The 26291-nt window shown below is 36.7% G+C and overlaps 1 protein-coding gene across 2 annotated transcripts in view; it reads right to left on the bottom strand.

Moving 5' to 3' along the window:
• ELL2 (elongation factor for RNA polymerase II 2) overlaps window positions 1-26291 on the bottom strand; it is a 76659-nt gene that overhangs the window by 31171 nt on the left and 19197 nt on the right. The window contains exon 3 of one of the 2 annotated variants that reach the window (XM_039469515.2): window positions 3898-4019. The exons of the other annotated variant lie outside the window; for it this stretch is intronic. Within the exon in view, the coding sequence (XP_039325449.1) occupies window positions 3898-4019 (122 nt within the window). The remainder of the gene's footprint in view (window positions 1-3897; window positions 4020-26291) is intronic. 2 annotated transcript variants of the gene reach the window in all.

Below are 26291 nucleotides of genomic sequence, written 5' to 3'. Positions count from 1 at the left end.
CCAGGGCACAGAGGACTCGCAGAAGGTAATCTCACTTGGACTTCCTAGAGGAAGTGATGCCTGAGGTGATCTAGAAAGATGACTGGGCAAGGGAGAAGGAGAACGAAAGCTTCCGGGAAGACAACTAACCTGTGCAGGCTCAGGAAGAGCACAAAGGTTTCCAAATTGTCCAAAGAAAGTTGGGAAGGACAGTTAGAGCTGAGGCTGAAGAGGGAATGAGAAATATACCACACAGGGCTCTGAGGGTCATGTTACGGGTTTTGTAACCAAAGGATAACAAGAGGCTGAAATCAGGGGAGAGAAAATAACTCATATGTATTGTAGAAAGCTCAATCTGGATGGAGGATAGATTGAGAGGAAGAAGGACACTGGAAGGAAAGTAGAGAGACCAGTTGCGATACTACTGAAGGATACCAAGCAAGAGGTGATGGCGTGAACCAGAGTAGGGCAGTGATAATGTAGAAGAGTACATAGATTCTAGAGATAATGAGGAGGTGGAACTGACAAAACTTGACCAGTAGTTAGCCATAGTCGGAGAGAGGTGGGGGAAAGAAGTTAAAGATCATGCCCAGGTTACAAGGTATATGGAGCTGACACTTACTGAAACACTGAACACAAGATGAAGGGCAGGTTGGGAGATAGGACTGGGACAAAGAAAATAAGTTCAGTGTTGGAGATGGTGACTTTGAAGGAATAAGGAGAGAAGGGGTCCCAGGAGGGAACCAATTGAGAAGAACACCAGTATTTAAGCAAAAGGAAGAAAAGAAGACCACATGAGACTGAAAAGCCACAGCTATAGAGGCAGAAAGGAAACCAGAAGAGTACTGTGTAATGTAAGCCACTGAACAGGTGGTCAACAGTACAAGACTGGCAACAAGTCCAGAATCATAAGGAACCAATAATGTATCCACTGGATTTCGGGAGCAGGTCACAGCTCCCTTCGGGAAGCAGTTTCAGTGGAATGGTGGGCACTGAAGCCAGACTTTGGGTTGAGAAGTGAGTGTAAGAGAGGTTGTTTATGTTTTCTCTTTTCTTTTTTAAATAAGATAGACTTGAGCATGTTTGCATGCCAAAAGAAAAAAAAACACTGAGAGAGAAATGCTGAGAGAGAGGAAGGTAATCGTCAGAGGAAGTGGGAGAGACGGGGAAGAGTGGGAGAAAATGACTGCAATAGCGTTAAGGTCTGGTCGCAGAAAGTTTGTATTTCAACACATCTTCCTATTTTTTATTTTATTTTTTTAAGATGGAATTTCATTCTTTGTTGTCCAGGCTGCAGTGCAGTGGTGCAACCTCAGCTCACTGTAATTGCCACCTCCCGGGTTCAAGTGATTCTTCTGTCTCAGCCTCCCCAGTAGCTGAGAGTACAGACACCTGCCACAACACCAGGCTAATTTTTTATTTTTAGTAGAGATGGGATTCACCATGCTGGCCAGGCTGGTCTCCAATTCCTGACCTCCGGTGATCCGCTGCCTTGGCCTCCCAAAGTGGTGGGATTACAGGTGTGAGCCACCGCACCTGGCCTCTTCTTATTATTTACTATTTACTAAGTAATTTACATAGTGAGAATAAGCTGAACATAGTGCCCCTCATGCAAAGTCAAGAAATAGATCTTTACACAAAACAAAATGGAGCTGAACTCTGTAGGCAAGAAGGTACTCTCTAGAATTCTTCACTCATCCCTTCTGAACTGAGTTACCCTGAAAGTTTTAAATACTTTGGACAAATGTATATAAACATTCCCTTAGTCTTGCTCTAGCCTAGTTGACCGTTTCCTATGCTTAAATGTGCATTATTATATGCTATAGGCCCCAGACTAGATACTTTTCATTAAGTCTGAGAATGGGTAGATTTAAGGAATTTTTGAAAGGCAATTTTGACTACGAGATTGATTTCATTTTATATATGAGAAAAGTGAGAATCAAGGAAGTTTAAAATATAAGTAAGAAGACTAGTTAATTTGTATTTGCTGAACATTTATTTACTGAGCATCTGTTTTTCCCCCCTTTCTCTCCAGGTTGAGTCAATAAGCATGTATTTTAAGCTCAGTCAGCACTCTGAAATTAGAAAAAAGGGCATAAAGTCTCTGCTCTTGAAGAGCATGCACTGTGGTCAGAGAGACAAGATCCATAAGGAAAATGGAAATTTAATTGAATAGAAAAGGTAGAGCCATATTATGAACAGGTCAGCTTGCCAGGCTAAGTGAAAGCCTGAGAACAAAAGCCAGTGTTTTTGTTTTCCTAGTGGCAGACTGCAATTTATACCCTTACAACCTTATTTTATAAAACACCTTGGATTATACAGAGGGAATACATTTGCCCCAGTATTCTCACAATAAATGTTTCTGTTCTCTTGTTGCATCATATATAGTTTTGTAAGTGACCTTAAATCCTTTTCTAAACAAGAAAGGCAGAAATAATCATACAGGGTATTTATAACATAAGGGTAAAACTGTATTACTTAAGATGGTATGAATGGTTTTGAAGAGAGGATTAAGCTCTTTAATAAAATTCCTAAGGGGACATTGTTCAATTTGATATAAAAATGTGCTCACTATAATAAAACAAAGCACCATAATTAATAATTAAGTGTACTATGTAGTGTGTAAAGAATACTAGGGTGGGAGTTAGAAGAACTCAGTGCTCATTCAGCCAAGCCACTAACTAACCAGCTATGTAACTCTGGATAAGTCACCTGTGAAATGAAGGGATTGACTCACACAATAATATGATTAGTGTAAATGTGCAATGACATTTTAAATTTTATTTAATATTTTTTATCAGTTGAAGTGTAAATAGTCAATGTGGCCAATGGCCATCCCAGTGGACAGCACAGAAAAGTCTATATAATCTATAATATAACAATTTATGCCAAAACATTTAATAAGTCTGAAGGTAGGTAATTTTCAGAAAGCAAAATTAATATATACTCGAGGAAAATGACAGATTAAATAACAAAAAGTTACTTAGTCACCTTCAATGGAGGATAAATTTAAAAGTCTTTCAGTGGCTTATTTTGCATCTCTGCCTCCTATACCTGCCTGAAACATTGCTTTCCTTCTTGTTTTTCCCCCACATTGAGCGAGTACTTACACAGTTTCAAGTATTGCATTGATAAGTCATAGAGATATACTGGTCTTAGGTACTTGGGGCTAATGTCAAAGCCTAACATGCTGAGGAAATGAGAGATACCCTAAGCTCCCTTGTGTCTATCCAGGGGCAGAACAAACTCCTCCTGCTCAAGGGCCTATTCTTTAATCAGAAACAACCAAAGCAATGAAGAGTGAAACAAGTGGCTTATTGTTTACCGAGGATCTAAGTAGATAAGCGTTCCATGGTACCCTTGGGTGTGGGTGTATATTCTTGTCTTCCTCCCTCCTTTTTTTTTTTTTTTTTTTTAAATTAGAAGAATAGACTGCTTTACTGGGGTTAATTTCTAGTTTCCATGCAGCTGTAGAATAAAGATGTTTAAAAATCTACCTTCTACCTTAAAACACGACTTGAACAGGGAAGAAGGAAGAGGGCACGCAAGATGGATGAGTGTGAGCCTCAAATATGCTTATGATTCTTGCTTAAATTCAGTGAATTAAATCTAAAAAAAAAATCCTCAAGTCGTCTTTAATTTTTAAAAACTGCATATTTTATAGGTAAAATATTATCTTCTTTACCTTAAAAGCCCCATGAGACAAAAAATCTTAGAACTGTTGTGACTGTATCCCCATGACAAATGAAATTTCTATTACATAGTAGGTGCTTAATATTTTTCAGATAAATAAATGAGCTCTGTAATTCAATTTAATACATATTTGTGGATGACTATTATGTATTTTATTGTTTAATTTTCTAAAGCCCTCTTAAATAAAAAATTTTCCCCCTTTGGCATACCTTGAAAAGTACTTACCTGGAGAATGTTTGCTGGATGCAGTCAAAGCTGCCCTGAGGGTTGTCTTTGCCCACATTTGACAAATAAAAGTTAAAGTTATGAACTTCATTGAGGGGATCATTTTTGGGAATTTTGACAAGCTAAAATGGGGGGAAAAGAGAGAAATGCCTCAAATTATAAATTTGCCACAGAAAAGCCTTATAACTGAATTACTGGTTTTTCTAGTGAAAATCATTTCTGTGCCCTTTTGATACATCCTCACAGCATTTAAATGACCAAACAATTCAAGGAATCTGGCAAACATGCCTATAACTCATCACATTCTTATTTCCATTTTCTACCTTTAAGTGTCGGTAATCACTTATGCTCAATAGTTTCTATTAGTTTATAAGAGGAACCCTTTTCATTTCAAAGTAGCAAATGGTTATTACAGTTCATATGAAAGAGTTACTAGTGAATTTGTAAAAAGCTCTTCCTCTTTTGAGCTATACAAGCTTTGTCTTTGGCTTATATGACCCCCTGCTAGGTAGCTCCTATATATTGAAGCAATCTCTGAGACAGAGTCCATATCCGAATCTTTGGCTCTCTTACTAAAAAAACACATTTCATTTTAATTCTTGCTTCTTGGAGTAGTATTTTTGAACAAGAGCAACAGCATAAGGTTAATGCCATAATTACATTCACAGGTAAAAACTGCTGCCCTAAGATTGCAGTGTTCATCCTCATGTTTACAGAAACAGGGTCTGCAAGCCCACAGAGATGATTCTGGAGGTCACTCCCAGGCTGATACCCAGGCAACACTGTGGAACAGGCAAATGTATTTTCTACACTCTTGTTCAAGGTCTGGCTTCCCTACTAGATGGGAAGTCCCAGGAGCAGAGGAACAGAGTTGTTAAAGACCACTGAGGTCTTGCATCAGCCACATTTCCTGGTACATAGCAGGAGCTCAAGAAAGGTGTGTACAATTGGAATCTTCTGTTTTTCAACTGCTCCATTTTTCCTAGTGTCTGAAACCTTTCCTCCCTTGGGTCTGCATGGTGTTAGGCGATAATTAAGAAAAAGGATTAGTTGGCAAGAATGTAAAATATGACTTACCAAACTTCAGCTCCAAAACACATAGTCTTAGTAATTTAGCGGACAAGCAGGGAAGGGAAAAGTGTTTTATAACCCTCATTCTCCAAAAAAATCTGTCCTTCCCATTATAAGATGACCCAGTGCTAACTCGCTGCTTAGTGTGTGGCTGTATGTGCACACACATTCATGAATGTGCTTGTGAGTACAAGCATGTATGATCCCTACCCTTGCTCTGCCCAGCAAGACACCCTGTAATTTCTGACTAACTCAATCAAAAAGTCTCCCAAACCTTGACCTACAGGAAAGAACTGCAGCCACCAACTCCTGCCTTCCCTTCCTCCCAACCATGGAAAAGAGTTTAAAAAAAAAAAAAAAAAAAAAAGAAGGTAAGAAGGAAGACAATTTGTAGTATCTGGCACATAGTAGACATATAATAAATATTTGTTGAAGGAATAAATGAATAAGAAGAAATAAGTCAAAGAAAAATGTCTTTTCAAAGGAGATTCAGCCAGCTTGTATAAAACTTTAAAAGGTCAAATTTCACCAAAGATACTATAGGTTAGATAATACTCCATAGAGCCTCCGCCATCCATGAATTTAAACTATCGTTGACTCCCTATTTTAAATTAGATCCAACTCCTGGCACAAGTTTCTGCGTTTTTATCTATTCTATAATATCTTTTGAGGGCCCTAACATTACTCTTCAATTCCCAAAACTTTCCCCAGTTCTAAAGTACTGTAACTTTGTGAAAAAGTCTTAATTTACTCTGTAGGTAGGTACTCATCAGGCTGTCTTATTGGGTGTAAACACTCAGCACCTAGTCGGCACACACATATTGGTGACTTCTTAATCCTATAGCAGCAGAGGCGAGCACGAGCCAAAGGAATGCTTGCGTCAGGCACAAGAGAACGTAAGTCTACCTGCATAGTGGTGTAACAGTACTCACTAATGTCTGCTTTTGTTTTTCTGGGAAGAGCAGGGTTCTGCTGACAGAGGGATATGCAATATGGAGGAGGTAGGTAGGTAAGAAAGGTGTGGACACCTGAATGAAATCCCCTCCATAGGCATGACTCATTTAACTTCCATCCATCTTCTCCCCTAACCCTTCATCTAGATCTGCAGAATCTGGTTGGAGAAATTTTTAAAGTAGTCTCTTCTCCATGTGATATTTAATCTTCCTATGAGCCTCAGCTTCCGTTTAGATCTAAAGTTTTCCCTACTGCATAGCTCAGGTTTGGGAATATAGCAGTACTTCCATACCCATCAGAGAATGGAAGACCATCCCATCTGGGAGACTCTAAATTGCATTTTTAATAGGTAGAATTGTACCGTTTCCCACCCCACCCCCTGCCATTTTTCAAGAGTGATTAGAGTCTGTACTGAAATTCTGCAAATGTGCAATATTCTTTTAGTGAAAACTTTTAACTTATAGTCTGGAGTCCTTTAGTTCAAATGTCCACTAAACAGAGGGTTACAGAAAGCTCTTAACAAATCTTTGTTACTTAAATGTAGCGTTTTCCTTTTTCATCCTCCAAACCACCCAATCCTAACTTCTTAAGTGACATTTATGCTTTTTAAGGTAAAAGAATTATCCTTCTACGCATTTTTTCTCTTAAAGCATTATAGTCTGGCCTGATGAGGGACACAGAAGACTTTCATATTCTTGTTTTTTTAAAAGTCTCTTCAGTAGAAAAAATGCTACAGATTTTAAGAATATAATAATGACCAGAATAGAAAGAATCAGCTTAAAAAGAAACAAAGTTTTAAAAAAATCATAATCCATCCTATGTACTCACCAAAGTGTTTTGAAACTTGTGTTACGCATAGATTAACAGTGGTTCTTAACAAGGGGCGATTTTGTCCCCCAGAGGACATTTGGTCTGGGAGGGTGCTAATGGAATGCAGTGGGAGGCCAGAGATACTGCCAAACACCCTACAGTGCACAGGACATCCCCTCCAATTACACAGTACAAAACAGCAGAATGGCCAAGGCTGAGAAACTTTGGATTAGAAATAGAAATAGGTCAGTCCCTTAGAAAAGAAGTCAGAGGCTGGGTGTGGTAACTCACACCTGTTATCCCAGCACTTTGGGAGGCTGTGATGGGAGGATAACTTGAGCCTGGGAGTTTGAAACCAGCTCGGGCAACACAGTGAGACCCCATCTCTATAAAAATAAAAAAGTGAAAAAGAAAAGAAAAAATAAAAGTCAGAATTCTGACTTCATTGGTTCCTGAGAGTCAATAATAAGTGGAGAAAAATGGCATCTTTAAAAAAATATAAATACCCATTTTATTTCAAATGAAAGCAGCCATTTTAACTTTACTTATTACAGTTTTATAACTCCCAATCAGGAGAAACTGAAAAGCAAAGATAAGCAGAACACATGGGCCATATTTAAAGAATATTTAGCTATAGAGAGAATGTGAAGATTAAGTTCCTACTGCAAATAAACTTCTGCAAATTCTTCTAAGTATCACAAGTCCAGCAAATAAACAAATGGCTTAATGGGCATTATTTAAAAATATTTTTATTGGAATACCTACTCTGGTTATCATTTTTTTAAAAACAAGGTCTTAAACGTCTGGCAATAACAAGTAGAAAAAGCTAGTATAGTTTTCAGCTTAGAAAAAATACAGAGTAACTTATCTGCAGAGTGCTTTTAATCCCTACCATTTTTCCTTGTTCTTACCATATGCCACACATACTGATAAGATTTGCAGGCTGCTGAAGATCAGTAACAAACCACTCTGTCCTCACCTCTGATAGCAGAACTTCTCAACAATCTCTCTGACCCACTTGTAATACTATGAGTATATTTGAGCAGTATGCAGATAAGGCAGAGGCAGGCATCAGGGCAAATAGTGTTCACTTTGGGACCAATGGGTGACTCCTGATGCATGCCATGGGTTTTTTTTTTTCCAGCTGTGGAGCTGAAGTGGAGCTTAGAGGTTAGAGAATAAAGGGACATGGAGCCCAGGCCAATCAGAGTTCTACCTTACCTTTCTTGGTGGTTTCAGAGCAATAGCAATGCAGATGGTATGGTTTGAGCTAATCTCAAGCTTTTCAAGAGCAAGATGTTTTCAGGTAAATTTTACATCCTTAAAATTTCAAACAGGTTTGTAGATTTAGTGCATCTAATTTCTTGAAAATGTATTAATTAGATACAAACTTAATTGTATCAATATTCAAGTATAATTTTACAAATGAAATGGGTATAAAAGGCATAAGGTAGCACATATGTTTATGGCTAGTAAGGCCATGTAACGATTTGGCCACTGGACAGAAAAGCAGGAGACTTAATAGAAAGAGGAGGTGATATATGACGATTAGGGCAGGTTGGTGAGAGGGAAGCTTTAGAACTAATCTATGGCAACTTCAGAGTAGACCAGAACCTGTGGGACTGTTGAAGGCCAGAGCTAGGGTGGGTCTGAGACCTTTCTGATCTACAGCCATTCAAACAGCTAGAGTTTCAGAGGAACCTGTGGTTATGCATCACTCCCCTCTGATATATAGGAGCCTATTCCATAGCGTATCTAGACAGCTCTTTCTTCCAAAATGGTTATGAAGCACTTTCATAAAAACTAGCCTTCAGGTTCATGAAATACGAGGAGGAAGTGAAAACGTACTGACTGCTATTGGTGAACCTAGGGTCAGCTTTTGAGAACTGAGGTAACCACCACAGGAAATAAGTTCTGAGGTCTGATTTTGAAACAATATTGGAAGACCATTCCTTTGTGAGACAGAAACTTCTCAATTTGAATTATAGTATTTTAAGCTTTTCCTACAGGTCAGTTGGGAATAACTTTTTATTTAGGGACTCATGATCTTGAATTTTTAGCCTAAGTCCTTAAGAATATTATTTAAAAAGTATTAAAAGACTGTGATTTTGAACAGTTTCTTATTCAAGATGAGGAATATAAAAATATACCACCATGTCCGAGCAACTGGAAAAGCAGATTTTAATTTTCATTCCAAAAATGAGAGACTGAAAATCAAAGGCTTAGGACCACAACCCACAACCCTCCTCCCAACCTCCTGTCTGAATTCGATAAAAAGCTACAAAGAAAAAGTTTCAGGAAACTTTCAGACATTTATAATTAGCATAAACACTGTATACCAAGGTGTATAAGTCAAAACGTCTAATTACTCTAAGATACAAGCTCAGGCATGTGGCAACAGAATACTGTCTGAAAGGTCATTTCAACATCAAGTCACGGACGTCCTATTTACATAAGGATCTAGGGCAGAAGCACAATGTGCACACTGCTGCAGCTTTCTCATATGTGCATGCTAACATCTGCTGAAAAGCTGTTGGTACCTTTACTGCAGGTTTCCTGTCCTTGAGTCCAATACTTTCTATTCAATATTGGATTGAGGTATATGTTATATTAAAAATAGAACCAGCAAGAGTTTTCTTCATTTATTTAAGTGTTTTGTTCTTTTGTGGCATTACAAATCATTCAAACTTAGAGCTCTTCTTTGACAGATACCTTTTCTGATAAGGCGATTGTAAACAATGAAATACTCATGAACCAGCAGTAGCATGGTTTGATAGGACAATTCTTTGTGTTAAAGTGAACTCCTACAGCTGAGAGAGCCAAGATCATCTATAATTTCTTTTTTATAGATTAGGGACAATGAGGCTTAGTGATTTGTTCAAATTAGAGCCATATTTACGTTGACAATCCCTGTACTCCACACCCCATTACCCTGCTCCATGGGACTAACATATTATGTTTATAGTCTTTCTCTCTCCATTAGGATATAAACTGTGCAAGGACAGAGGCTTTTGTTTGTTGAGTTCCCTGAATAGATTGTCAGCACCTCAAATGATGTGTGGCACAAAGCAGTCACTTGATGCATATTTGTTAAATGAAAATGTGGATTAATGCCTGAGCCAGGCCTAGAACTGAAGTGTTTGTTTTCTTTCCACCAGCATTTCCAAAGCATGCTGAAAGGTTTCCTCATTTGAAAGGGGGGTTCTATCCCCAAATAAATTTAGGAAGTGCCAAGTTAAACCAAATAAGTTTCTTTGCTGTGAGTCCTTTCATACTGAATAGTAGCTTCCCAATTTGTATGGCCTCAGAACCCACCTCCCCTCCAGCATCCCAGGAAGTCAGTCCATCTCTTAATTTTATCTAACATCTATTATATAGACCATAAATATTAGCTTAGATATAGATAAACTTACTGCAAACTTTAAGCATTAGAATTCTCTGTTGTTCTAAAATTCTTTCCAGACTTTTGATTCTGTGATTTCGTAAAAATCTAGAAAATATACTTTAAGCTAGAGAAATATATTTGCATGTACTATTCAGGTTCCTCAGTTTAGGGACAGAATAATCGAGAATCAGAACAGAAAACAGAAACCTCAACCTGAAAGCCACATGTGCTATTTTTCAAACTAGACCTGCAGTTATAACTTTAGGCCCAACATTATGGGTTGAGGGGAGAAAAAAGAAAAAAGCCTCGCAGATCAGCTCAGATGTGCAAACCAATGCTGGAGGGTGGGGGAGTAGGAAGGGGAGGGTAGCCTTCATTGGCAATAGAAAAAGTTAAGTATTAGACAAATCAGTAACAGCTAAATATTCCTACTGAGAGGGAAGGGCAGGGGGTACAGAGCATCCAACACATATTAGAACCATCTGAAATTTCCATATGATAGATATTTTAATGAGTAGAGCAGTGCAAAATGCCAAATTTTTCTAATGCAAAGAGAAATATTGGCAGTTATCCCCAAAATTCAGGTCATATAGCAATTAACATAAATAATTCAGGAAAAAATAAGGCCATTTATTTCCTTGCATTCTTCCTCTTTTGCAAGATGTATATTAAAGCAATGAAAAAGTAAAGTGGAATAGCTTTCACTATTATTTTTCATGTAGTTCCCTGGATCCCGTATTAAAATTTCTCAAATAGTTCTAGATTAAAGAGTAGAGTAGCCTAATACTGAGGTTTCCTATTTCTGTTATTTCTGTAGGATATAGTCTTACTAGAAAAATCATTCCTGAGAACTACATTCTCATCTCTAATTTCTTTTAAATGTATGACCATTTTGGAGAAAACATCATTGATGGCAACATTTCAAAACCAATTTTAATTACGAATACACAATAACATCAATGAAAGTAAAGTAGCAATTTTTAAAAATCAAATACACCCATAATACTCAGTGCTATATAACTGAAACTGCAAAAAAACTGCTTTGAGTATTTTTTGGCTCTCTTAAAATATGGCTTCTCTATTAATATGAACTAGCCTTCTAAATGTTAGTGTGTCTGATGACATGGATTAATTGATTCTTTCATTAAATTCACTTATTCCATTTAATTCATTAATTCACATATTAGCTGAGTGCTACTGTGCTAGGCACTGTTTAGGTTTCTATGACATAGGAATGAATAAAACTGACAAGGATTCCTGCCATTGTGGCACATATGTATAAAAGTCCAGAAACAAGTTATGATGCCTAGGACCAGAAGACAAGGAGAAATAGATGGATTTGGGATGTATTTTCCAGGTACAGGTAGCAGCTTTCCTAGACATATTAAATATAAGAAATGAAAGCAAGAAATCAAATATGACTCCAAATTATTTTGCCTGGAACAATGGAATTGCTTCAGTATATGTATGTGTGTGGGTACATACATATAGACCATATATATACACACACACACACACACACACACACACACACACAATATTTTTTGAACCTTGTGATAATAAGCACCTTAATGTAACTGAATCCATTAACTGGTTAAGTGTACTTCTTATTTTTAAATACCCTACAATTGACCAATGCTGGTTTCGCCAGCTACGAAGGTGCTTCAAAGGGAGTTTTGTTATGATTCATTTTTCTAGCTTCGTGACTAAAAATTATTTAGAAGAAACCAGTTGTCTGAGTGAGTGTTGTTTGGTAGTTGGTTATTTCCAGGAAAAAAGGGGTGATGACAGTTATTGGCAAGGGAAAGATGGAAATAGCAGATACTAGAGATATTACATCAAGGAAAAAGTATAAAGACTATGGAGCATGAGAGAACAGAAAACTTATTTAAAAATGAATGCAAAACTGAACTAAGTGCCAAAGTGGTTTTGGAATAGAAGTGAGACAGCCATTGAAAAAATCTAAGTAGTTTCTCCAAAACACAGTCATGGCTGGGCTAAGCCACAAGATCTTCTTTGGTGGCAAAAACTAAAACCTCCCATTGAGTTCAGCAACTTACCATAAAGCTGCATTTATTTTTGTTTTATTAACCAGTCCCTTCCTAAATTTAAATATACAAAGCTGATATAAACTAAATTATCATCTCGTTCCTAAATCTCTCCACCCTCCCACATTGCCAAGTTAATAAACCACCATTCATTTAGTACTGAGATTACTGGCATCCTGACGAGTCAAATTTGACTCCTCTCTCTCACACTACTCCATACCCTTCAACATCCACATAATCATAAGACTTACTGCTTTTTCCTTCTGAAATGTTTCTTAAATGTATATTTTTTCTATCCTCTGCTTTGGGTCAATATTACCTTTTGCATGGACAACTTCGCTTTCAGCCTCCACTTCTGAACCCTTCTCAATTCCATCATCTAATCGTTCAGCTGCCATCCTTTAATCATTCAGTTTTTATCAACAACTATTCTTATAAAATGTCAGCATGACTCTGTCAGTCTCAGGGTCATTTATTTCTTCATGATTTCCTACTACTTAGTAGGTGTAAGCTTCTTAGTAGTATAAGTAAAGTTCCTTGTCAGCAGTCTTGCTACTAAACCAGTTTAACTGGGCCTCATCTCCACCTTGTATTTCATGTTCCAACAGCAATACTGTGCTTGCTGGGTGCCGGAACACGCTACTCTGTGTCCCCACTTCTTGTCTTAGCTCACGCTAACTTATTAGTGAGATTCAGCTTAGGAGTCCTCCCCTCAGGGAGCCTTTGCTTTCCCAGTGAGGTGCGTTTAGAAGCCTCCTTTCTGAGTTCCCACCGTCCCCTCTAGGTGCTCATCACTACTGCTGCCTTCACTACATTGTATGCTAAGTATTTATTTATGTGTCTTTCTCTCTCACCAGACTGTGAGTTCTTTGGAGGCAAGGACCATGGTCTTACCCACATATATATATATATTTGAAACACAGTAGAGTAGATATCTAGTAAATATTTGTTAGATTTCTCTGAAGAAACTTAGAACTAGATTAAATTCACTCAAGAAGGTAACTTATGCCAGGGATACTAAAAAATTATAAATGGATTGGAAATACATGACTTAAGAATTTGTTGAGAACCAGGGTTCCCCAGAGAAGGCAAAAATAAATCACAAGATGAAAGGAAGGGGAAAAAAAAAAAAAAACCCCATACAGCTGCCTGCTGTGTGGTACAAATGTCAGGATGAGAAAGTTTCTAACCTCTCTTGTGCTATGTTTAGCCCTAAAACCTAGGCCAAGTGGCTTCCTGGGTTTGTGGGACTTAAGTTCATATTCTACATTTTTCTTCTTTAAAAAGTATCTTCATGTTTATTAAAACACTCACAGAATACTCCGGCTTCATGAAATTCCATTTGAAAATATGACCCAACCTCTTTTAAACCATTTTGTATTTTAAATAATTTAGAATTTAACCATACTAAATAATTCTAAATTTAGTAATTCTTCTGGTCAAATAGGAAGCAGAATTTTGTTTCAAAAAATAGTTTCTCAGAAACAAAACTCAAACCTGAATTCTACAAGGGAAAAAAATTCTTAAATATGAATGGCAACTTCCAGTTCATTGCCAATTTCCTTTCCTTATACCCTGGACCCTTGAGCAACATTGTTTTGCATGATGCCAGGAGGAACTGCTGGCACAAATAAGTGGGCTTAGAATTTGTGCCTGCAGTCAGCAGCAGTTGTGTAAATCTAGGGGAGAGACTGGTATTTGACACATGCAAGCCTTCAAGGTTAACAGAAGTCTCGAAAAGCCCAGGCCCTAGATTTTGCAAAACACATGGTTTAACCCCAACCTAATCAATGTCACCAAGAAAATTTGTAAGTCCAATAAGACAAACAAAAGTTAAGTCCGAAGAATGTTTCCATATAGATTTAGAAGTATATTTAGCTCTTAATTCTGTTTTCAACAGCAATTGTTTTTGAGCCTTTTTTTTGGGTAAAGTTACAGAATACTTTTTTCAAAATAAATCTTATGGGGACACCCAACATGTACTACAAACAGACTCAGAAATGCTCTGGTTAAGGAAGGAATGATGAGAGACTGGAATTGCTGAGGCAGCCACTGTGGTAAGACCACTGTGGTAAGTCCTTCCTGGGGACCAAAGGCACAAGACCACAGTCTATGCTAAGGAAGGAGAAACAGCAACAAGACACACAATATTTGGGGGACATCATTTAATTAAATTGTAGTCATATCTTAAATGAATATTACAAAAGTGTGTGTGTGTAAAAATATGCACCTTTATGTGCCATTTTTTAAATGCGAATTGGTGTCAACTATTTGGAGGATACCGAAGATAGGAAATGGTGTCCCGCTGTCTTGTTCTTTCTCCCTTTGGACCACATCTAGGATGCTAGATCATTGGCTCTGGAGCAAAATGCCTGGTTTCTAACTCTGGCTCCAGAATCTACCATCTGTGGTACCTTGGGCAAATACTTAACCTCAGTAATCCCCAGTTTCCATACTTGTAAAATGTAGATAACGATATTCCCCACTTCATATTACTGATGAGAAGTTTAGAGATAACCCATCTAAGGTATTTGGCACAAGGCCTGGCACACAGTAAGTGCCAAAAAATGTTTGTTTTGATAATACAAAGACTATGTTGGGGAGCTCCCCCCTCCAATTTTGACCTGTTTGACTCCAACACATGCATGCCTTCCTTAGAATACTGAGGTGTTTGATTTTTAAAGTAATTTCTGGTAACAAGCTCTTCGGATAATCAAAAGCTGACTAAACTCATTCTGAATCTTTATAATTTAGAAAAATAAGGGGCTACACATCTTCTGGGTCAAAGCTTAAGTGTTAGTGTAAATGGAAGTCAAATAAACTATCTGGAAAAATAAAGAAACAAATAATGAAAACCACTAGCAACATTTCCAACTGTCTCAAACTCAAAATACAGAAAGATAAGGTATGAGAATGAATCAGCTGAAACAGGTGTCTACAGAAGGCTGAAAAATTACAGATGCCTGTTGCTCCTCTAGAAGGGTAGCAAACACTACTTCCCAAGTGCCCTATCCAAAAAAAAAAAAAAAAAAAAAAAAAAAAAAATGCTGCCTTCAGATTCCTGGAGAGTTCCAGGTCTAGCTATAGCACAACAAAGAAAAAAATAGAATTAAGGGTCCTCATGGGAACCACAACTTTGACTCTAAAGCATTCAATCTTCATAAATACAAATAATATTTTAAAATTTGTGAGGATTTTTTTTTGTATCAAAGTTATAGGTGGCCCTAAAAATGAACCAAACATATAGTATTTTAATTTTTGTAAATCTCTTTCCAAACATCTACTCTGAAAATACATTCCTGAGGCAGAGTCTGGTTTACTCCATAAAATTTATTTCTATTCAGTTTTCATAAGTCAAATTTGTTTGTTAATTTTCTTCAAGCCTATAAAGGAAATAAAACTATTTCTAATTTCACATGTATAAAGCTATTGATATGCACAACACATCAAGAGCTAAATTAGAGACTACAGTTCTGATTTCTAAGAGATTGGCATGTTTGATGTAAATAAGAGGGCCTGTCAGGTTTCTTGGACTAATTTATAATTGCCAGAAATATAGGACTGAAAAGATTTCTAAGGATGGTATGGGTAGGCTATTGGCAAAGCCATCAAACCTATGCCTTCACAAAGAGAAAGGGACACTTTGGCAAAGAAAGGGCAAAGATGTACATATGGGCAGTTAAGGCAATTACTATATTTGAATAACTAAACAAAACTTTTGCTTGATTATCTTTCAGAGAGTTATTTAATTCTGCTAGGAGTTAGAACCACACACCACAGAGTCCCTCTAAAACAATGAGGCAAAACATTTTATCCTCTGGCCAATACAGCACTGCCTTATTTTTTAAAAAAAGAGAGATCCATACCACTAGGCTTTGTGAGATGTTTGCAATGTTCTTTTAAATTTCTACCTGTATCTAAAGATGAAGGTAGAAATTCAAAAGGACTAAATTATTATGACCACAAACAATGGTAAACAAAAATGTCAAAATAGCAAAATACAGTATGTAAAAAGTTATATAAGTAGCATAATTATTTTTAAAAGTTAGAGAAATAGAGTAATTCTGTCAAAGGGAATCCATGAACTACTAAAATAAAAACTCTTCCCACCATATTGGGAGAAAACATGAATAATATAAAGTAATAAAAAACTCAAAACTACTTCTCCTAGCAATATCAGATGGAGACAGCAAGACACTGGACATTACTTCACACTATCTTAAAACATTGCAATATTTTACTCATGTCAAAATACAATCAAACAAATCACACTGTCAAACAGTTTTTAAGTATTATCAAATGATTAATTTTGAAATTCAAAAAATATGTGTCTAATACTGGCCAAGGAAAACCCCTAGTGACTGGCACTTTTGAACAGCTGTGACAATATAAGGCAGCAGCAGCTTTCTGGGGGTGGGGAATGGGGATAGAATGAGTGATTTGGAGACAGTTATTGAAAACTTAAAAGTATTCTGACCTAGTAAATGCCATATCTAAGAATCTACCCTGAAGAAATAAAGATAGCAATAATAATTTATCCACATGGAATTTAATCATACCATTATTGTTATACAGAAACTATACATGTAATAGGAGAATGGCTAAATAACAGTGCATCCTAAAATGAAATATTAGGTAGCTATTTAAAAGTAACTTGTACTATTTAATAACATAGGAAAATACTCATGATACATGCTAAGTGAGAAAAGCAGAATATAAAAAAAGCAGCAAACACAGAGACTGCAATTTTAAAAATGAATGTGTGAGCAAGAAGAGAAGACTAGAAAACAATTGAATAAAACTGTTTTTCACTATTAGGGACCGCTTTGTTATTCATCTTTATTCTTGTGTGTATTTTATACACTTTTTTTTTTTTTTTTTTTTTTTTTTTTTTGAGACAAGAGTTTTGTTCTTGTTACCCAGGCTGGAGTGCAATGGCGCGATCTCGGCTCACTGCAACCTCCACCTCCTGGGTTCAGGCAATTCTCCTGCCTCAGCCTCCTGAGTAGCTGGGATTACAGGCACGCACCACCATGCCCAGCTAATTTTTTGTATTTTTAGTAGAGACGGGGTTTCACCATGTTGACCAGGTTGGTCTCGATCTCTTGACCTCGTGATCCACCTGCCTTGGCCTCCCAAAGTGCTGGGATTACAGGCTTGAGCCACCGTGCCCGGCCTATTTTGTATACTTTTAAAATGTTCATTCACTTTGTTTCTCAATCAGAAAAACAATAAAGGGTACATAAAAATAATAACTACATTTTAAGTTATCACTGATACTAGCCCTTCATGACTCAATTACCTTAAATATTCTTGAAAGAGGTAGAGTTGTTTTATTAAATATAGAATCAGAAATTACGAAGCAAAAGACTTTATCCAAAATTAATCCTAGACTCATTATTCTATTCTTCAAGTTTTCTGAAAGGAAACAAAACATTATCTTCCTTTAAAAACAAAACTAAACATTAAGTATCCCTAATAAAGTTTTCTGTTATAGCCAAATACAGAAGTTTCAAACAGCTGTGGAAATATAAACTATTCAGTGAAAATGGAATACCCTCAAATACCTTTTTTCCTAATCTGAAGACTGACTTATAAATTACCAACATGACTAGATCAAGGAAAAACTAAGAAGTATTCACAGAGTAGTCATAAGAAAAATTTCTAAGTATTGATTAGTAGAGTATTACTACCTTCATAAATGTGGTTATGCCTTATATTCTCACTCTAAAATAAGCTATTCATAACATAATTACTAAGTGGTTATTAAACACTAGGCTCTTCATGTATTATAAAGAACTGCCCTTTTCCTATGGCTGTTTAGGCACCAACCCTCTCCTGATATGGGCCCAGTTTATTTCTTCTTTAATCAGTTGCCTATTGCATTCTGAGTGTTATTATCCTAAACTCCCTAAGGACCTCACCTTTTAAAATTCAACCAACTGCTGCTTTTCATTCCCCTAGTCTGTCCTTTCTAGACTGGCCTTTTCCCCAGGACACTTTACAATGCCACTTCTCCAAAACATCAAGTGTTAACTCAGAAAGGAAAGCAGCCTCTACTCCCACACCCTCGACAACACCAGCAACCCTGCCTCTACCTTCTTTTCACTGGGGAGAGAGATCACAGACAGAGAGAAAACTTTCTTTCTCCACTGATAGATGACAGAGCAACTCTATCAAGTAGTTGACTAGCAAGATATTTAGCTGGTGTCTAGCTCTAGATAACTTCAAGACCTGCCTTCTCTGCTCTACTTGTCAACTTGCTTTTTTAACCTTTAATATTCAGCTTTTCTCCCTAGAGTCTTGTCATATTTAAACTTGGCATCTCCAAAATTTCTTTTATGTTTCTCAAACTACTAGGAAATACAGATTTAAAATGCATCTATTGAAACATGTTCTAGGTTTTCTTATTAACCCATAAAGATGACAAATTATCTTTAATGATAATGAGAACAAAGTTTAACATATTTATTTCTGCAAAATAAACATAGCTTGATAGTAGTTATGAAGCTCACTGCCATAATGAACACCTGTAAACTCACCACTCAAGAACAAAAATGCCAGCAATAACACATCCACCCATACTCCTTTTCTTTTCCCTTTGCCTGCCTTTCCCTTCCGGAGGTAATCACTATTCTCATTTTCATAACTATCATCCTTTTTTGGTTTTTAATAATTTTATCATGTATGTAAACCTACACAATAAATTTTTTCTCTGTTATTAAACTTTATAAAAACAGCATCACACCATATGTATTCTTTTGCCTGCCTAGAGTTGTAAGTCACTGCTTTTCACTGTTGTATACGCTTCCACTAAATGAATATACCACAGTTCATCTCTATTAGCCTGTCATTGTTCTTAATTAGCATGGGCAAAATTTAAAAGGAGCTTCAAATTCCCTAAATGTTAGTAATGAAAAGCAACAATATTCATACTTTAAGTATTCATATGTAAACCCGTATTCTTTAACAGCTAGAAAAATATTACTTTTTAAATAGGGCTTCATCAGAATTTCATCTGTAAATCTACCTTTTCTTTATTGTCACTACTAGAGTTCCAGGTATAACTAAACCTAATAAAATGTCCTTTGGAGTTGCTTTTTGAAAATCCTTTCGTTTCCATTCTTCAATGGGCGACTCCATTCTGAGAGAATGAAGATTGGAGTGTTACCTGAACATCTCACGGATAACATGTTCCAAACCAAACATACCCCATGTCTCCTGTCTCAACGTGCTCTTTCATCTATTTCAGATTTCAATAATGGCCTCACCACCTAACCAAATGCTCAGGTAATAGATACAGAGTCATCCTTGTCTCTTCCTCTCCTCTTATATGTAAGGAATTCTGTATATAAGGAATGACTAAGTCAAGGCAGCCACTGGAGAAGCATGTTAAAATGCAAATCTGACCACATGACTCCCTCACTAAAATGTTTTAAATAGTTGACAGTCTCCTACCATGTTTGGTAAGCTATAGGTTGTGACCCATTAGAAGGTCATGGCATTAATTTAGCAGACTGTGACTAGGATTCTTTTTAAATGAAAGGGAATAGAATAGAAAATATCAGGGTACATTGATGAAGTAGGGGTAAAGACTGTGTTGTAGAACTTTTGTTTAAGTTGTGTGAATGTCTACATCTATATGTGTAAAGCTATACCATGTAGAACAGTTTTGTCTTACTGTGAATTATTTGTCAATGTGTTTGAAGGCCACTCACTTACTGAAGTAGTATTCTCACTTTAGAGAGGTAAGAGGTCACCCAGAAATTGATGGAAGTCATGAAATTTCTTCTGAGAAGAGAATGTATACATACCTATATATATATGTATATTCTTCAAACATTCTTATGATAGAAAAAAATCTGGGGAAAAAATTATTTTAAAGTACAGGTTTCTAAACCTCATCATAGCTCTCCAGGGAAATTTTATAGGTAAGAAGCACCGATTCACGAGGTGAAATCCTAACTCCTCAAGAAGGTAGGGCTGGGCGGTGGATCACCCCTGTAATCCTAGCACTGGGAGGCTGAGGCAGGAGGATTGCTTGAGTCCAGGAGGTGGAGACCAGCCTGGGCAATATAGGAAGACCTCGTCTCTTCCAAAAGTTAAAAAATTAGCTGAGTGTGGTAATGTGTGCCTGTAGTCCCAGCTACTCAGTAGGCTGTAGTGAGCTATGATTGAGCCACTGTACTCCAACTTAGGTGACGGAGTAAGGGATGGTTAAATTTAAGGGACCACAAAGTATCATAGAATTGGTAAAATATTATTTTCTAAGCTTAAATAAGTGAGTGATATTAAAGTGATACTGCCTGCAATATAAATAACTCAATTCCATAAGTTCAGTTTTTGGTGGGAAAACAAAAAAGCAAAGCCATTAGTGGCAAATTTATGTCAGGAATACGAATGGGCCATTTTACCTTGTCTACACAGTGTCTACCTGTCCTTCGTGGTGTCTGGTACACATTGTGTACTCACAAATGTTTGCTAAGTGAAGGCAGTAAGTAAGCTTAATTCATTGCTAAGAATACAATTTGTGGCAATTGTGGACTTCAGATATTAGTTATGGCTCCAGCTGCTGCATTCAACAGTGATGCAGTTTGGTTAAGGACAGAGCAGGGTGAGCACCCCTATTTGTGCTCATGATTTGGTGGACCTCACAGTGGGGCCTGTGTAAGGGTGTGGTCTGTGAGTACTTTGAGATAGCTTCCTCGAGCATTACAAACACACAATCAAAGTTACCCTCCCACTGTCTGCTATTCTGAGCTCTTCAAGGGCAAGGGCTGGGCTAGACTGGGTCCTCTGGTCAATTTACAATAGCTTCAAACTATGATTCAATTATCATGTGAGAAAATACACAGTTTCCAGAGTTCCCAGAGATAGCCCATCTGCTGGGTAAAATGAGATTTTTAAAAATGTGTGTGTGTGTCATGTTTATATATAAACATTAATTTTTAAAAATAGGGAATTTACTATTTTATTAACACCTTAGTAAATTAACATGTGGCTAAAGAGTTGTAATTCAATAAAAATATTAAAAGATATCTATGCATGTTAACCACTGTAATATTAAAAAAATTAAAACAGAACTACCTGGATAAAAGGATTTTAACATTCTTCTAGTATTAATTACATTCAGCACCAAGAGTATAAAGGTAGCTGTTAGTTGGCAACCTTCAGAGCCGACTGACTAAATACAACCCTTGGCAAAACCAGAGGACTAGCCAAACCAGAATATGAAGGGAAAGAAGTCGGAGGGAAGGCATATCATCTAAGAAGGAATGGCGGTGCTGGCAATTTATTTTTACCTTTGCTGCATATTTCAAGCTGATAGTTATCTTTGCTGCCCCAGGAACCAAGTAGGGTAGGGAAGGACAGTCTGCGGGAAGCATTTTCAAGGGGGTTGAAATTGCCTACTAATTTCAAACACTGTATAATTTAATTGTTCAAACTCAATCTCCACAGCCCCCACAAAGTAAAATAAATAATTAAGAAAATATCCCTGAAGGCTTTGCTAAGTTTGGGGATTAAAAAGAGAAAAATCCAACCCTCTGTCTAATGACTCTACTGAAAGAGTTTCATAGCACTACTGAAGCCTTTAAAGTTACCAGTTAAATGCCAATTTCATCTTTGGAAGGTCACTGTGCCTTTTTAGAAGGCATACATTTAGAACTTGTTTGGCTGGCTATTCTGTGTTCATTCTTGGCAAAGTGTGTGACTCAGTGTTTCACATGAGATATTGCACAGTACTTATAGAAAATACTTTTTATTTTTAGTCCTCTTCTTAAATTCTTAAAAATAATTTCATTTATGCCCAGTATGGTGCTTCAAGCCTGTAATCCCAGGTCTTTGGGAAGCCCAGTCAGGAGGATCGCTTGAAGGCCAGGAGTTTGAGACCAGCCTGGGCAACATAGTGAGACATTAGCCAGACATGGCCCTACATCTGTAATCCTAGCTACTTGGGAGGCTAAGGAGGGGGTACCTCACTTTAGCCCAGGATTTCAAGGCTACAGTAAGCTATGATTGTGCCACTTCACTCCAGCCTGGAGAGAAACACCATGTCTCAAAAAATAATTATTATTTTATTATTTTTAAAAATTACATTATATAAAACTATTTTCTAAAGTCTCTGGTATTGCTGAGCCTGAAGGTAAGCAACTAAATTAGAAAGAATTTTAGAACAATATTCTCACAACAAATACTGAGTTATACTGAAGTCTAGAATCTCACATACTGCGACAAAGTAATATTATTCTCACTGTCCTGGGGAAGTAACTCCCTGGACATGAGTCCCTGAGGCCTGAAGCAAGTCCACTCTACAAGGCTACCACATGCCAGCAGATGTGGGCATTATTCACTCTTGAAAACCCTGCCATTTCAGATTTTATCTCAATTATAATAAACCACACACTTACCTTTGTGTGTGTGCACATGCATACACACAGGTCTTAAACAGGTCTTCTGGAATTTTAAAAACCTATTTCCAAAATGTGACATTTTATATCTACTAAAACCCTCGTTTAAAAGGCTATTTCATACCAATGAGAAATACACGTATAAGCTGTGTTTCTGATTGTCCCTGTTTCCATAGAAGTTCTGAGTGGAGGGTTCTGGATGAATCCTACATTATGAATTATTTTCTAAGTATTAGTCTGTATGTGTTTGTTAAGACTATAAGTTCTCTGAGGGCAGAGCCCATGCCATGCCCATCCCTGCATCTTTTCACACAAAGCACATAACAAGTACTTGGCACTAGTAAAGGCTGAAAGAATGTTTGCACAGTGAATAAGAAACAAGCAAAACAACAAATTAACCTATTAGCACATTCATTGATTAGGCACCTGTTTATAGTTTATTGCTTAGAACAATTATGTTAGTTGATAACTATATCAGTAACAACTGCTATTACAATATGGCAGGAAGAACTTCTCTCTAGCAGTGTGAAGAACAAGACTGTAGTTACAGCTCTGTCTCTATTAACTGTGTGTGTTTAGACAAGAAACTTTCAACAAGCATGCAAATACAGAGTTTAGTTTTAAAAAATGTACTGAAACAAACATCTGTGGAAAATTTTCACCTGTCACATTTTCGGTATCAGATCAGTAGATAGAACTATCTTGATTTTTATAAAGCTTACTTTACAATAAAAATGTTGCTTTTGGAAATTGGGTGCATTATACCATTATACCCTTCTGAATGCTGTAACTTGAAGATCGCAATGCAGTAGCTCATGTAAATCTACCAGCTACCATTTCTGTTTAAATATGCTGGTCTAGAGAGATTTATAATCCTAGCAAACCTTTAGTTATGAGTATCTTAGGTATAGATTAGAACTGTGATAATTGATGGATTCACACTCTTCAGAATCAGCAAAGCAATTTTGGATGATTTATTTACCTCCTAATATTCATGAGTTTAGAAATGAGAATCAGTTGATACCATAGATATTTCCTCATCTTTCTGAATCCAGAAAATGCCTTCAATGACCATCTGAGCACCTTTTTCCATTAACAGAAAGGGGTAGAACGAATGGTGAAAGTCACAATTTCTGTTTTTAATGCCATAAAAGCTGCTGCCCAACTGTGATAATAAAAATCCAGGTAATTAATGAATTTCAGAATTTCTACTCTTCAGCAGCATATTGCTATTCTTTAATATTTCAGTCTGCATTTATTTAGAAGAAAACTTCAACCTAAGAGAACATGTTCAGGCATAAAAGCAAATACACTTAAAAGCTAACCAGCCAAGACCCAAATTCTGGCCTTCTATAGACATCACTGAGGGAAAAAAAATCTTATAATTAGTAACAAGGAACAGCATAACTATGCAGTGCTTAGCATGAGTCTCATCAGGGAAACAGAAAATGATTTTAACACTCTATGTTCAGTTTGAAAACAGCATTTTAACAATGCTTAGTTATACCTCAAATATGCCTATATATGAGAGTATCATGTCACATTTGATGTAAAAAGACAAATAAAATTTCTTATTAAGGAAAAGTATTCTTTGTGGAAAATTTAAATTTAAATCTTTCAATTTAAAGCCCTAAACATATTCCTCATAGGAAAAAATCTGTAAGCATACTTCTTCAGAGAGGTTTTAAAGCAATCGGCAAGACAACGTTAAATTTGGCCCTTGAGAAAAACAGAGCAGCAGTGTACAGAAGACCCTCACATTAATGGCCCTGCGTATTCCCTGTGGGCTGTGCCAACCCACTCTCTCCCCAGTAATGACTCTTTGTTTTTACAAAGTCCCAAAGGGCTAGGGAGAGCTCTGCAAAAAGAAGGGGGGAGGGGTGGATGGAATGCAGCTGCAGGCTCTAAAACAATGCTGAGTCCATATATTTTGTTCCCAGTTAGAATAATGAAAAGAGTGGGGGTTTGAGGAGACAGACTCAGAATAACCAAGGTAGGATCAAACATCTCATAGCTCTCAATCTATGGTACCTCCACTCCTCATCTACTCTACCAAATCCAATCACCATTCGCCTGGGTTAAAAAGCTTATCTGTTAAAATTCAAACATCCATTAAGATTTAAACCTGTTAGTCATTTATATCTAAATTGCTTTCATCAGTGAACTATATCAAGGCAAGGAATACAGTAGGAAGAGAAAGTGGAGCAGACAAAGATAAACGGAGGGCATTTGGACACATGGGACAGAAAAGGTACAGGGGAACATACGTAGAAAAATTTAGAAAAGGTGGCCCAAGGTTTCAAATATAAACTGCCCACTTTGCAGTGGGGCTTAGGTCTCAGGGGCACCTAGGATGCGAGAGAAAACCATACTCCCTCCCAAACTGCTAACAGCTGCAAGGGTCAGAAAGAAGAGTTGGGAAGCTTGCACATATTGGTGCCCCATAATTTAGGGTTTCAGCATCCCTTGATGCCTCCTTAGAAAACATCCTTTACTTGCATTTCCCAGGAAAAAGAATTAAGGGAAGCATCAGCCCTAGAACCCTACTGCTCCTATGAAGAGAAAAGCAGCTCAAACCTTATTCTCTTTCTCTAGGCCTCTTCTCCCAAGATAATCCTTTAGTGAAAATCCATGGAACCCTCCAGGACTGGTAGAATCAGGCCTGACCAAGGCACATCTCCAGATATCATTGATGCCACTAAAATTTGCAGGAAAACTCAAGAAGCTTTAAATAAACACCTGAACTAAGCCCTCAAATAGAAAATCAGCATGTGCTAATGACTACTTAAAAAGCTATACTACAAAATTCAGAAGAATACTTATTCCAATTAGGATCCCATTCATGAACACTTAGTCACTGAAGAGGAAAAACAGGACTTCATTGTAAAGCTGTCATGTAGAAGCAAAACTCTGACATCCACACAAACATCTCCTTCAAGTAAGCATTATGCAACACATTTAGAAGTACTCTAGGTCTGTGTTGAATGATGTAATTAATCTGACTCTTAAACTGTTTTCAAGTTATAAAGTTTAGAAAAACTATTTATTTACATGGACACTTTTGCATTTTGTGACATAACAAAAATCCACAAGTATGCAGATTTACAATAATCAAGAACATAATCTTCCTCCCTTAGCTTATGTTTTCTCTATAGCTCTAAAAATCCACTTGCAGATATTACTAATTTCCATACTATATCTAATATATAGGGGCAAATATAGAAGTACATATTAATTTAAATGAGGAAGCAAAAAGAATAATTGACTTTTATTACTATTAAATATTAATAGTGATAATTTTAAAGTACTGATTCTACTCCTATAAACTTTATCATCTATCATAAAGACAAAATTCATAGGTCCATTTTATTAGGCATTATCATTTATTACGCTTTTAAATGCAGTAATAAAATAGACATGGAAAACTTTGTTTATTCTGTATATATGAAGAACTCAATTTCTACTTACATATTTCATTTACTAGTACATACAACTTAAAAAAGTATACACACAGCAAAATACTAATAGTAAAAGCAATCACAATCATAACTTGTCTGGAATACATAATCCCTTATGGATGTTAATTTGTGATAAAACATACTTACATACTACCTTAATGTATGTTATACTTTAATAAAAAGGTTCACACATGCAATTATCCATGATATAGATAAAAAAACACTTTCAATATCAATAACCATATATGAATTTTTAAAA

This window comes from Saimiri boliviensis, chromosome 1, assembly GCF_048565385.1.
Source record: "Saimiri boliviensis isolate mSaiBol1 chromosome 1, mSaiBol1.pri, whole genome shotgun sequence".
In the NCBI taxonomy this organism is placed as follows: Eukaryota; Metazoa; Chordata; class Mammalia; order Primates; family Cebidae; genus Saimiri; species Saimiri boliviensis.
The sequence above is the reverse complement of the archived record's forward strand: the minus strand, read 5'-3'. Positions and strand labels throughout refer to the sequence as shown.